The sequence below is a fragment of the Aotus nancymaae genome, unplaced genomic scaffold (assembly GCF_030222135.1).
Source record: "Aotus nancymaae isolate 86718 unplaced genomic scaffold, 86718_ANA_hifiasm-v0.15.2.pri h1tg000019l, whole genome shotgun sequence".
Lineage (NCBI taxonomy): Eukaryota > Metazoa > Chordata > Mammalia > Primates > Aotidae > Aotus > Aotus nancymaae.
Window position 1 is genome coordinate 42966705 of NW_026988431.1, and position 13522 is coordinate 42980226.

General features: G+C 42.0%; 1 protein-coding gene across 1 annotated transcript in view; it reads left to right on the forward strand.

The window, feature by feature from the left end:
- Positions 1-10831, forward strand: part of TM4SF4 (transmembrane 4 L six family member 4) — a 29588-nt gene extending 18757 nt beyond the window's left edge. The window contains exons 4-5 of the mRNA XM_021669550.2: positions 5374-5563; positions 9934-10831. Of these exons, the coding sequence (XP_021525225.1) occupies positions 5374-5563; positions 9934-9951 (208 nt within the window). The 3' untranslated portion in view covers positions 9952-10831. The remainder of the gene's footprint in view (positions 1-5373; positions 5564-9933) is intronic.
- The last annotated feature ends 2691 nt before the right edge of the window (positions 10832-13522 follow it).

Here is a 13522-nt window from a genome sequence, read left to right on the forward strand (position 1 = left end):
TTATTGTAAATGGAATTTATTTTTATGCATTAGAACTTTTAAAAATGTGCTTCCATAATGATTCTGTGACTTAATTTCAATCCTTTCTATCAGGCATAAATAAGGCTTAAAAGAATAATCTATTGTGACGTAAGTAAGCCTCAATTCACGTGCTATTATAGATGTATAAATCAAATATAAATAAATCATTTCAAATATGCTAAGAAATAACTACTGTAACAAAGGGCATTTGTGTAATGGGTAAGAACACTGGCTTTGGAGTCAGACAGACCTAAGATCAAACCCAGGCACTTCCATTTACTAGCCTCACCTTCTTAATCTGTAAAATGGGTATATGTTCATTCATTCATTGAGTGTTTACTGAAGGGTACTGTATGCCAAACACTGTTCAAGTAAAGTAGCACCTCCTTGGAGCATTAGGAAAGATGATGGAAAGCAGCTAGCCCAGGGCCTGGCACAGAGGACCCAGGAAATGAGAGCTGCTGCTATTTATGAAGCACTCACTCCCTGTGCTGGAACTGGGGACAGAGACAGTGGGACATGGTCTTTGCCCTTGGGAGTTTATAGTCCTGAAGAGACGACAAACAAATGGAGGGGTGATGGCAGCACAGGATCCAGGTGCTCTGTACAACAGGGACAGAAACACGGAGTGCTGGGGAGCACAGAAGGAAAGCAAACTCAGGCTGAGGCAGAAACATCATGGAGCTTCTCCCGGAGGAGGTGGCATCTGAATTCACCAGACAGAGCGTGCCAGCAAAGCATTTGCATTCGGGCTCCCTGGTTCCTTTCCTCAGCTGCCTTTGCTGCTGGCGAGAAGAGAGTTACGTGAAATTCCTGGCTTTCTGCTCCCACGTTGATGGGATTACTACAGCTCAGGTGGAAACACCTGCATAATAACTGGATGCTTTAAAACATCAATTAAGTGCATCTGAACTGCTTCTGCTCTCCTTGCCTTGTTACCAGGTCCATGAAAAACTCAGGACTCCTCTCTCACTGGGTTTGGGGAGTTGGACACAATGATCAAACTGAACGTCAATGCAACCTTTTTTGCCGATCCTCGGAGACTGCCAGAATCGGAGAGTTTAAGGGGAGAGAAGAAGGGCCTGAGTGTGGCTATGTGGTGGTTTGTGAGTGGTGAGGCTCCAGCAGGAGTGGGACTTAGGATTTCTCCAGGCACCCAAGTTCAATCCTTGCTTCCAAGTTCCCCTGTAAACATTTCACAAATCCTACCACCAGGAGGTGCTGTCATCCCACCGCTGTGCAGGTTCTCCAAAGAGGCCCGGAACTCAGGATCGCCAATTCTTTCACCTCAGGATCTTTTCTTCATAAAGTGTGCCTGGAAAATATCATAGCTTTAAAACCTTTTATAATCAACAAGTTTTAAAATTGTAAAGATGGAAAGGACTAAGTGAAAAAATGCAGAACAGAAAGATGGATGTCTGATGTTGAAAAAAAAAAGGCCATTTTCACAATGGGTTTGCCACCAGAACCCAGGTGTTATGCAAACCACCCCTAAATCAAAGCCAAACTGGGAAAGGAAAAGACTCACATCAATATCGTCATTATTGGACGTGTAGATTCAGGTAAGTCCACTACTACTGGCCAACAGATCTACAAACGTGGTGTAATCTACAAAAGAACCATCGATGAATTTGAGAAGGAGGCTGCTAATGAGAGAAAGAGCTCCTTCAGGTATGCTTGGGTCTCGAATAAATGGTACGATGAGTGTGAGTGTGACACATCACCCCGTGGAAGTTTGAGACCAGCAAGTACTGCATGAGTCTTTGATGCTCAGGACAGAGACTTTATCAGAAACACGGTCACAGGCACATCTCAGACTGACTGTGCGGTCCTGATTGTTGCTGCTGGTGTTGGTGAATCTGAAGCTGCTATCTCCATGGGCAGACCCATGAACATGCCCTTTTTCTTGCTTACACACTAGGGATGAAACAACCAATCGTTGGTGTTAACAAAATGGATTCTACCGAGCCACTTTACAGTCAGAAAAGACATGAGAAAAATCATTAAGAAAGTCAACTCTTACATTAAGAAAATTGGCTACAACCCCAGCACAGCAGCATCTGTGCCAGTTTCCAGTTGAACAGCGACAACGTGCTAGAGCCAAGTAGTAACATGCCTTGGTTCAAGGGATGTAAAGTCACCCACGAAGATCGCAATGCCAATGGAACTATGCTGCTTGACGGTCTGGACTGTGTCCTGCCACCAACTCATCCAACTCACAAGCCCTTGCATCTGCCCCTCCAGATGTCTACAAATTTGGTGATATTGGTGCCTATGTGCTAAGGGGAAACTAGTGTTCTCAAACCCGGCATGGTGGTCACCTTTGCTCCAGTCAACATTACAACTAAAGTCTGTTGAAATGCACCATGATGCAAGCTCTTCCTGGGGAAAACGTGGACTTCAGTGTTAAGAACACATCTGTCAAAGATTTTTGTCATGGCGACATTGCTGGTAACAGCAAAAATGACCCACCATTGGGAGCAGCTGGCTTCACTGCTCAAGTGATCATCATGTACCACCCAGGCCAAATCAGTGCTAGCTACACCCCTCTGCTGCTTGTCACACAGGTCACATTGCTTCCGAGTTTGCTGAGCTGAAGGAAAAGATTGATTGCCATTCCGGTAAGAAGCTGGCCCTAAATTCTTGAAATCTGGTGATGCTGCCATCATCAATGTGGTTCCTGGCAAGCCCATGTATGTTGAGAGCTCCTCTGACTATCCTCCTCTGGGTCATGTTGCTGTCTGTGATAGGAGATACACAGTCGCTGTGGGTGTCATCAAAGCAGTGAACAAGAAGGCTGCTGACCAGAAGACTTGGCACCAAGTCTGCCCAGAAAGCTCAGGAGACTAAGTGAATATTTTCCCTCATACTTGGCACCACAGTCTTAATCAGCGGTAGAAGAACAACCTCAGAACTGTTTGTCTCATTTGGCCATTAAAGCTTAATAGTAAAAGACTGGTTAATGTTAATAATGCACCCTAAAACCTTCAGAAGGAAAGGAGAATGTTTTGTGGACCATTTGGGATTTTTTTTTCATGCGGCAGTTTTAACTTATTAGGTTGTTTGTTTGTTTGTTGAGATGGGGTCTCACACTGTCACCCAGGCTGGAGTGCAGTGGTGCAATCTCAGCTCACTGCAATCTTTGCTTCTCCGGCTCAAGTGATTCTCCCACCTCAGCCTCCCGAGTAGCTGGGATTACAGGTGTGTGCCTGGCTAAGTTATTAGTTTCTAAAATCAGTACTTTTTAATGGAAACAACTTGCCCAAAAATATGCCACAGAATTTTGTGACCCTCTAAAGCAAAGTTTAATATGAAAAAAAAGTACTGAAAAGAACAGTCTTGGCCAGGCACGGTGGCTCACCACTGTAATCCCAGCACTTTGGGAGGCTGAGGCAGGCAGATCACCTGAGGTCAGGAGTTTGAGACCAGCCTGACCAACACAGAGAAACCCTGTCTCTACTAAAAATACAAAATTAATCAGGCATGTTAATCCCAGCTATTCGGGAGGTTAAGGCAGGAGAATTGCTTGAACATGGGAGGTGGAGGTTGTGGTGAGCTGAGATAGCACCATTGCTCCAGCCTGGGAAACAAGAGCAAAACTCCATCTCAAAAAAAAAGAACAGTCTTATACAGCTATACAAAAGATGTGTTATCTCAGTGAATTCTCACAATTGTGATGTGGTTCTTAGTTTGTTATATAGATTTTTTTAAAAAGCTGATGCTGACAGGGCGTGGTGGCTCACACCTGTGATCTCCGCACTTTGGGAGGCCAAGGTGGGAGGACTGAGGTCAGGAGTTTGAGACCAGCCTGGGCAATATAGTGAGACCTCCATGTCTATCTAAAAAAAAAAGAGAGAGAGAGAGAAAGAAACTGATACTAGAGGAGGTGAGTAACTTGCATGAGGAATACATAGTTAGTAAGGGGCATGCTTGGGTTCAAACCAGGCTTCATCTGAATCCAAAATACCAGTTCTTTCCACTAGACTAGACGGCTTGAATTAAGTAAAGTAATGACAATACTAGCATTTATTGAGCGCTTACTATATGCTAAGCACCGATCTGAGCACTTTACTCATACCAACTCACGTAGTCCTCACAATAACCCTGTGATATGATAGATAATGTAACTCCCATTGTACAGGTAAGTATGCAAGTCACACAGCTAGCAAGCTGCTAGTACCTGTGCTCTTATGGAAAGACAAATCAATGCTATAAACAATGTTTTATTTTGAAATCAAGAGTAAAATGTTCGTTTCTTCCTTTTCCATGAAGGTTATCATAAAGATAATAACATCAACATTAATTCAGTAGGTAGCTGAGAGTTTCTTATTAAGACTGAAAGTTTGAGGAAACAAAGAGACCAATTTGGGGCTCTAAGAATGTAAAAGTCATAATAATCCACAAGACTTTACCCACTTTACTCATCTTTGTCTTAAAATAGTATACTTCACATTTATCCTTCAAGGCACAATGCCCTTTGTTTTTATTTTTTGAGATGGAGTTTTGCTCTTGTTGCCCAGGCTGGAGTACAATGGCATGATCTTGGCCCACTGCAACCTCTGCCTCCCAGGTTCAAGCGATTCTCCTGCCTCAGCCTCACGAGTAGCTGGGATTACAGGCATGCACCACCACGCCTGGCTAATTTTTTGTATTTTTAGTAGAGATGGGGTTTCTCTGTGTTGGTCAGGCTGCTCTCAAACTCCTGACCTCAGGTGATCTGCCTGCCTCAGCCTCCCAAAGTGCTGGGATTATAGGTGTGAGCAACCGCCCCTGGCGGCACATTTGTGAAATTCTACTCCAGGAGTGTCTTCATTTTTCTGTCCCCATCATAGATGGTCAATTTGCCCATCTTCTTGGTCAGCTAACAAAAATTGTTCTGCCACTCAGTAGTTTTGTGACCGGGGAGAAAATAACTTAGCCTCTTGGTGCCTCTGCTTTCTGATTTGTGAAAGAGAACCAGAGGTTTCTATGAGAAATAAATGAGTGAATATGTGTGAAGTGATTAGAACAGGGTCTGGCACATAGGGTGTACTTGATAAAAAATTTAAGTTTTGGAGTATTTAAATTGTTAGTGCAAGTATTTTCTCGTGAAGCTTGTTTTGAATGGAAAGTAGTGCATCAGAAACATTGTTACGTTAACTTTCTTTCTTTTTTTCTTTTTTAGAGATGGGGTTTCTCTACGTTGGTCAGGCTGATCTCAAACTCCCGACCTCAGGTGATCCGCCCACCTTGGCCTCCCAAAGTGCTGGAATTACAGGCGTGAGCCACCCTGCCCAGCCTGTGGTAACTTTCTATTCAAGGGAATTGCACACTTTTTACAAGTGTTTCATTTGTCCCCCATACCACCAACAGGGATTATCTCAATGACGAAGCCTTATGGAACAAGTGCCAACAGCCTCTCAATGTGGTTCCCTGGAATCTGACCCTCTTCTCCATCCTGCTGGTCATAGGAGGAATCCAGATGGTTCTCTGTGCCATCCAGGTGGTTAATGGCCTCCTGGGGACCCTCTGTGGAGACTGCCAGTGTTGTGGCTGCTGTGGGGTAAGTTAAGGCTTTTGCTGTTTCTTCTCAGCATGAGGGAGGCCAGGTCGGGCCACCAGCACTGAGGGAATGAGGGGGTAAGTGTACCGCCTGCAGAAAACCAGCCTAGGTTGGGAAGTCCAGTCAGCCCAGTCTGTCAGTTCATGGAGACAGAGACATTTCATTACTGGAACCCAGAGCAGGTTAAAACACCCAGGCTGAAGTTGGCCATAATTTTCAGCTTCACATCCAGTTGACCGTAGTTCTGGAGACAAAGGACTCTGTCTATATATGAACACTTACAATGATGTTTATATGAAGATTCACCTGAAGTGAGCATTTGTCATATGGGTACAGTGTCAGCAACAGCACATCATGGTCTGACCTGGCATGTTCTCACTTCCTCAGATGCACAGAACATACCAATGTGAAACCTAGATTTGATAGGATTTCTGATACAGATAAAAAGGTAGTTCTTATATGGGAAGAAAAAATGAAATCACTCAGGCTTTAGTCTCTAAATAGTATTGTAAAATACCAACAACAAAATACTAAAAAACAGACTTGCAGACTGTAAGACAGTCTGATTATTTCAACTAACACCCAAATCAAATTAGGCAATTGTTCACGCACATACACAAAGTTATTAAAAGCACAGACTGGGGCCAGGTGCAGTGGCTCACGCCTGTAACCCCAGCACTTTGGGAGGCTGAGGTGGGTGGACCACGAGGTCAAGAGATCAAGACAATCCTGGCCAAAATAGTGAAACCCTGTCTCTAGTGAAAATACAAAAATTAGCTGGGCATGGTGGCACGCACCTGTAGTCCCAGCTACTCCGGAGGCTGAAGGAGGAGAATCTCTTAAACCCAGGAGGCAGAGGTTGCAGTGAGCTGAGATCGCGCCACTGCACTCCAGCCTGGTGACAGAGTGAGACTCCGTCTCAAAAATAAATAAATAAATAAAAATTAAAAAATAAATAAAAGCACAGATTGATGAGGAAAAAAATAGAAGAAAACTTGAGAGTTCCCTAATAGGGGGATTATGTAAATATATGTAAATAAAGGTCTATTCACTTAACATAATATTATGGTAAAACTTTAAATGACTCAAATTATTTTATTTAAATTTTAAATAAGAAGGACAGGCATGGTGGCATATGCCTGTAGTCCCAGCTACTCAGGAGGCTGAGGCATGAGAATGACTTGAACCCGGAAGGTGAAGGTTGCAGTGAGCCGAGATTGCACTACTGCACTCCAGCCTGGGCGACAGAGTGAGATCCTGTCTTAATAAGTAAATAAATTTTAAACAAGTATCACATGTATATAACTCGAAAACTAAATATGTGCATGTGTATGCACACAGAGAAATATATAAAGGTATTCAGTTGGAAAGCCTTCCTCCGGCCTTTGTCTTCTGTCCACCCAGTTCCCTCCAGTCTCCTCACCTAGGTAAGGTTACATCCATTTCTTATATAACCTGTCATAGTATCTCTTTTTATTATTTTATTAGTCTTAAAAGAATGTTTCACCCAAAACTGTGGTAATATTGAAAATCCTTAAATAACAAAATCTAAATCCTTTTGTTATTTAGCAGGATACAAAAATTGTACATAATATACAATTATATAAGTAGGAGAAAATACAATTGTGTGAATAGAAAAAAAAAACAAAAACTAAAGGAAATTCAACCAAAGTTAATCATTCCTAAGTAAGAAGACTGACTTTTTTCCTTTAATCAGTCTATGGTATAAAAAAATTTTAATAATTATCTATTACTTTATAAAAATGGAAAATACAAGTAAGTCCCCCAAATCAGCAGTAAAATGCATGTATCACAAATAAATTTCACTGTGTATTGCATTTTATTCTACAAATTTTCATTTCTATTGTATCGTATTTAAATGTTTTGGTCTTTAAACATTACTACCAACTAGTAATCCACCAAAGTTATTTTTATGATTGCAGTTGGGAATATTGAGCATTTAAGTCTTGTAATTCATCCAGAATGATTTAATGTTTGCTGAATTATAAATTGAAGTTTCAGTTCCTATATAGTTTAGCTGGATGATAAATTTTCTTTGCAAGATTTATTGAAAATATTACTTTGGCCGGGCACAGTGGTTCACACCTGTAATCCCAGCACTTTGGGAGGCCAACACAGGAGGATCACTTGAGCCCAAGAGTTCAAGACCAGCCATGAACTGGTCTTAACCATGACAACATGGCAAAACCCAATCTCTACCAAAAATACAAAAAATTAACCAGATGTGGTGGTATGCACCTGTAGTCCCAGGTACTCAGGAGGCTAAGCTAGGAGCATCACCTGAGCCCAGGATGCTGAGGCTGCATGAGCTGAGATCTTGTCACTGCACTGCACCCTGGATAACAGAACAAGACCCTTTCTAAAAAAAAAAAAAAAATAGAAAGAAAAGAAAGAAAGAAAGAACAGAAAAAGAAAATATGATTACTCTTGAATTGTTGATAATACTTTGCTAAATCTGAGAATTACCTCTCAATTTAAAAACATACTCATAGGTATTAGTATGTTGATTCCTTTTAGTGAGTTTCATTCATTCGGATACTATGTTTTGGAGATCTTAATGGCTGAGTCACTTGATAGTTGAAAGACAGTAGATGGACTCCGTTGTTGTTAGTGCGTGGGCACCAGAGACTCACAGAGGATGAATGCACACCACCAGAATTGTCTATTTTTTTCCTTCCTTTCTTCCTCCCTCCCTTCATCTCTCCGCTGTCTCTCTTCCCCCTCCTCCTCCAACGTTTTATTTTGAAAACTTCAAATCTGCATAAAGTTGAAGGAATGGTGCAATGAACACCTGTACACTTTCACCTATGTTCCCAAAATTGTTAATATTTGCTCATCCTCTGTCCTTCTGGACTCTTGGAAAGTAATTTTTGGACATGACGAAATTTCACTACTAAATATTTCAGTGCACAAGAGCTGCAGTTTTAAAGTCAGTCTGCTGAAGATTCCTTTCTCGTGGGCAGCTGGCCTCTCACGGGGCTGGTCAGCATTCCTGCCCCAGTAGGACACTGCAGAAAGACTTGGGCTCTCAGCCTAGTTCCACAGCTTACTAGCTGAGTGACCCCAGCAAGCTGACTAACTTCTAATAGCCTCAGTTATTCCAACTGCCTCTTGCCTAATTTATGGAAAGATTGTGAGATCAACATCTATCCATTTAGGCAGAAAGAATTTACTGAGAACTTTCTGAGCCTGGCACAGTCCTTAAATGAAGTGATAGCTGGGAATGCGCCTTAAAATACATGCTATGAGACCTGATTTGAATGTCAGCTGTGTGGTCTTGGCCCAGTCAGTTGCCCTCAACTGTTCCTTGTCTATGAAATGTGGCTACTAATACTTAACCTACTCCTACGGTTGCCAATGGAATGCCTAGTACAAGGTAACAAGCATGAATTCACTTGAACCCTTAGAAGGCTCAGTAAATGGCAATGAATGCTATTTACTACCTTATGAAAGTCAGTGAGGTAGCATAGCTTCAAGTTTCCTTGAACACAATCTCTAGGTTCAGCCTCCCTGGTTCAAATCCCAGCTCTCCTACTTGTTAGTGGTGGCTTTCCACATGGCACTTAGTCTCTCAGCACCTCTTACCAAAATTATTTTTTAAAATAAATGATGCATATTGTATACAATGTATTCTCCTCAGGTGATGGGTGCACTGCAATCTCAGATTTCATCAGTACCTCATTCATCCATGGAACCAAAAACCACTTGTACCCCAAAAGCTATTGATATTAAAAAAAATAAAAAACAAAATAAAACAAAAATAAATAAATAAAATGTAACTTTTTTGAGGACTAAATAAATAAATAAATGATGCTGGCCTGGCGCAGTGGCTCACGCCTGTAATCCCAGCACTTTGGGAGGCCGAGTCGGGCAGATCACAAGATCAGGAGTTCAAGACCAGCCTGGCCAGTAAGGTGAAACCCCATCTCTACTAAAAATACAAAAATTAGCTGGGCGTGGTGGCAGGCACCTGTAGTCCCTGCTGCTCGGGAGGCTGAGGCAGGAGAATCGCTTGAACCCAGGAGGTGGAGGTTGCAGTAAGCCAAGATCACACCACTACACTCCAGCCTGGGTGATACAGCAAGACTTCATATCAAAATGAATAAATAAATAAATAAAAATAACTAAATGATGCCAAGCAAAATGAAGCTTCCACTTCTATAACCTCAACACAGGTGAGTGACAGATTAAAGCTCTGAAACAAAGCCAGAAAAAGTATAGAAAACATTCAATAGGCAACCAATAAGGGCAGGAGGAAGGCAGGGGATGGGAATGGGAAGAAGGAGGGAAAAAGCAAGCATTTACATAAATAATGACACCATAATTAATTCACCTTTTCTACCTTCTAGGGAGATGGACCTGTTTAAACCTCTGAGATGAGCTGCTCAAACTCTACAGCATGATGACTACAATTTCTTTCCATAAAACTTATTCTTCTCTTCTTGGGATTGTTAATTCCTATCTGCTTCCTAGCTGACAGAGCTTAGAAAATAATTCCTTCTTTCCAACCAGCTTTGCTTGACAGAATTTTGTTATTTTCAAATAAAAAATAGTTTGGTCATTTAACAAATTTGATTTATAAATCCTTCAAATTAGTTTCTTTCTAGAATTTACAAACAGATTCAAAGCAAACTTTTCATGATTTTTTTTTTTTTGGTTTTTGAGACAGAGTCTTGCTCTGTCTCCAGGCTGGAGTGCAGAGGCACAGTCTTGGCTCACTGCAACCTCTGTCTCCCAGGTTCAAGCAATTCCCCTGCCTCAGCCTCCTGAGTAGCTGGGACTACAGGCATGCGCCACCACACCGAGCTAATTTTTTTGTATTTTAGTAGAGACGGGCTTTCACCATGGCCAGGATGGTCTCGATCTCCTGACCTTGTGATCTGCCCGCCTTGGCCTCCCAACGTGCTGGGATTACAGGTGTGAGCCACTGCGCCCGGCCTCATGATTTTTTTTTATTACTAATGTAAAATGTAAAAAGCCACATGTACTGCCATACTGCTTCTTTGTATATAAAGATGTTTATATCTTTGGAAGTTTTACATAAATCAAAGGAGGAAAGCACATTTAAAATGAAAAACTAAGACCAATTTTTGTTTTTAAGATGTATAAGAAAAAAGAATGATTGATGTATCATAAGTATTTATTGGTTGCCTTTTTTGCTGACTTGAGTTGCTTGTGACTGGTCTTTTGAGGCTGTCATCATTGGCTAGAGTTCCCTTACGAGTAATAAATTAAAATCTGAATTCAGAGGCTATGTAAAAAAGATTGTGTGTGTTTTAGGAGGGAGGGGCAAAAGGTTGAATGAATAACAACTCATCTTTTCTACAAATGCTTCCTTCAATCAAACAAAAAAAACTTTTAAAAAAATTGATTTGAGTAATAATCTTATCAGCCTGTTGCCCAGGGTTAAGGTAATAAGTATTATTATTCTGTGTATCATATTAAGACTAACTGGTTTTATGAGTCACGCACTAATAGGACATCAGATCCATTCTGTTGATCTGTGTTCAAACCCCAGCTCCACCACAGACCAGTTTAGGGGTCCTGGGACAGTTATTTACAAAGTCTCGGTTTCCCCATCTGTAAAAGGACACTTGAGAGATGATCAGTTATACAGGAAATTTTGAAGTCGCCAAGGGTGAAGCAAAGGCCCATGGGGCTCTCAACATGACTGTGTGCAATAAGAAAGGTCTCAGGGAATTCCAAGCCAGAAAGTCTCCCTTTGGCCCCTGCCAAGCTAATAGGCTGCACCATGTAGGTCAGGCACACTGAAAACTGGGTTTGTCGAAGCCATCAATAAAATAATTAACAATCACCTACTGTGTGCTGGTCCCCGGGGGCTAGGCACTGAAAATACAAAGAGTTACACGCTATAGTTTTGCCCTGACTACAATGAGAACTCTGAGATCAGGGATTGTGTCTGGCACCTGAAACTTAATAGGCAGAGGCAAGAAAGGCAGATAAACACTGAAGATCTCATTGCGGGAGCTATACACACACACACACACGCACACACACACACACTGTTTAGATTCAGTTTAGTCTATTTGCTCTCAAACATGAGTGATCATCAAAATTACCTAGGAAATGTTCAGGAATTACAGATTCCTGAGCCACAGCCTAGACCCATTGCATCTGCAAATCTGGGCCTGAGATGTGGAAGTCTGTTTTTTGTCAATCTTTTCTTTTCTTTTCTTTCCTTTCCTTTTCTTGTCTTTTCTTTTTTTGAGACAAAGTCTTGCTCTGTCACCCAGGCTGGCAGCCATCTCGTCTCACTGCCATCTCCACCTCCTGGGCTCAAGTGATTCTCCTGCCTCAGCCTCCCGAGTAGGTGGGATTACAGGCACCCACCACCACATCTGGCTAATTTTTGTATTTTTAGTAGAGACAGGGTTTCACCACATTGGTCAGGCTGGTCTCAAACTCCTGATCTCTCAGGCAGTCTGCCTTCCTCAGCCTCCCAAAGTGCTGGGATTGCAGGTGTGAGCCACCGCACCCTGTCAGTCATTTTATTTTTTAAAGCTCACCAGGTGATGTCGAAAACCAGCCACTTTGAGAAACCATTGCCTTAGATCACCACCTGCAGGCACAAGGATGAAGACTTGAGTCAGACCCCATTACTGCCCACCAGGAGCTCATACCTCACTGGGAAATACAAGGTGTACATGCTAAATACTAAACGGTGACCCAGGTAATGATGTTCTGAAGTAATGATGTTCCAAAAGTTCAGAGGTGTCGGGCTATTAGGACTGATTCACTTGCCTGAGTTCTTTGATGAGAGAATTTGAAAGTGGCTAAGAGGCATCAATTCTTTATTCAGGGGTTTACAGGGATTCATTATTTTAGATAAAAAGAAATTGTAGTCATCATAAAATCTGCTCTCATTATTTTATAGATGAAGAACTGAAATAACCTTTGGCAAGTTTTCACAAAAGGCCATTTTTCAAAACCGGTTACCATAAAATTAGAGGAAATTGCTTACCATGGATAAGAGGACTTAAAAAGAAGAGATGGAAACACAGGGTAAAGATGAGTGTGCCTCTCCCTTAGAGACCTCCCTCCATATGCACACACACACTCCAAGGTTGGTCTTCAGGCTGTCCAGAAACTTCTGTTACATGAGTTGCCAACTTCAGTTTGCTTAATGGAGTACATTTCTTTATTCTTCTGTGCTTTGGACTACAAGTTATTTGAAGCAAGAAAAGGATCTGATTCAAGTCTACACCCTCAGTGCCTAACCTAGCACATATTAGGCAATTCATAAATTTGTTGTGTGAAAGGAGGTGCCCAGAACCCTTAATTTTCCTTCTCCTGCACTTCTTTCTGAGGTAGTATCCTTTGCTCTGAAATAAACTGAAGATTTCAAAAATGAATAAAGTCCAGGTTCAGTAGCTCACACCAGTAATCCCAGCACTTTGGGAGGCCAAAGCAAGAGAGTCACTTGAGCCTAGAGTTCGGGACCAGCCTAGGCAACATAGTAAGACCCTGTCTCTACAAACAATAGAAAAATTTGCCAAAAGTGGTGACACATGACTCTAGTCCCAGCTACTTGGGAGGCTGAGCCAAGTGGATTCATTGAGCCTGGCAGGTGGAGGCCGTGATCATGCCACTGCACTCTCAGCCTGAGTGACAGGCTAAAACAATAAACATAAAAAAATAATTTAAGGCTGGGCACAGTGGCTCACACCTGTAATCCCAACACTTTGGGAGGTCAAGGGGGCAGATCACTTGAGGTCAGGAGTTCAAGAGCAGCCTGGCTAACATGGTGAAACTCTATCTCTACTAAAAATACAAAAATTAACTGGGTGTGGTGGTGGGTGCCTGTAGTCCCAGCTACTCAGGAGGCTGAGTGGGGAGAATCACTTGAACCTGGGAGGTGGAGATTGCAGTAAGCTAAGACTACACCACTGCACTCCAGCTTGGGAAATAGAACAAAAT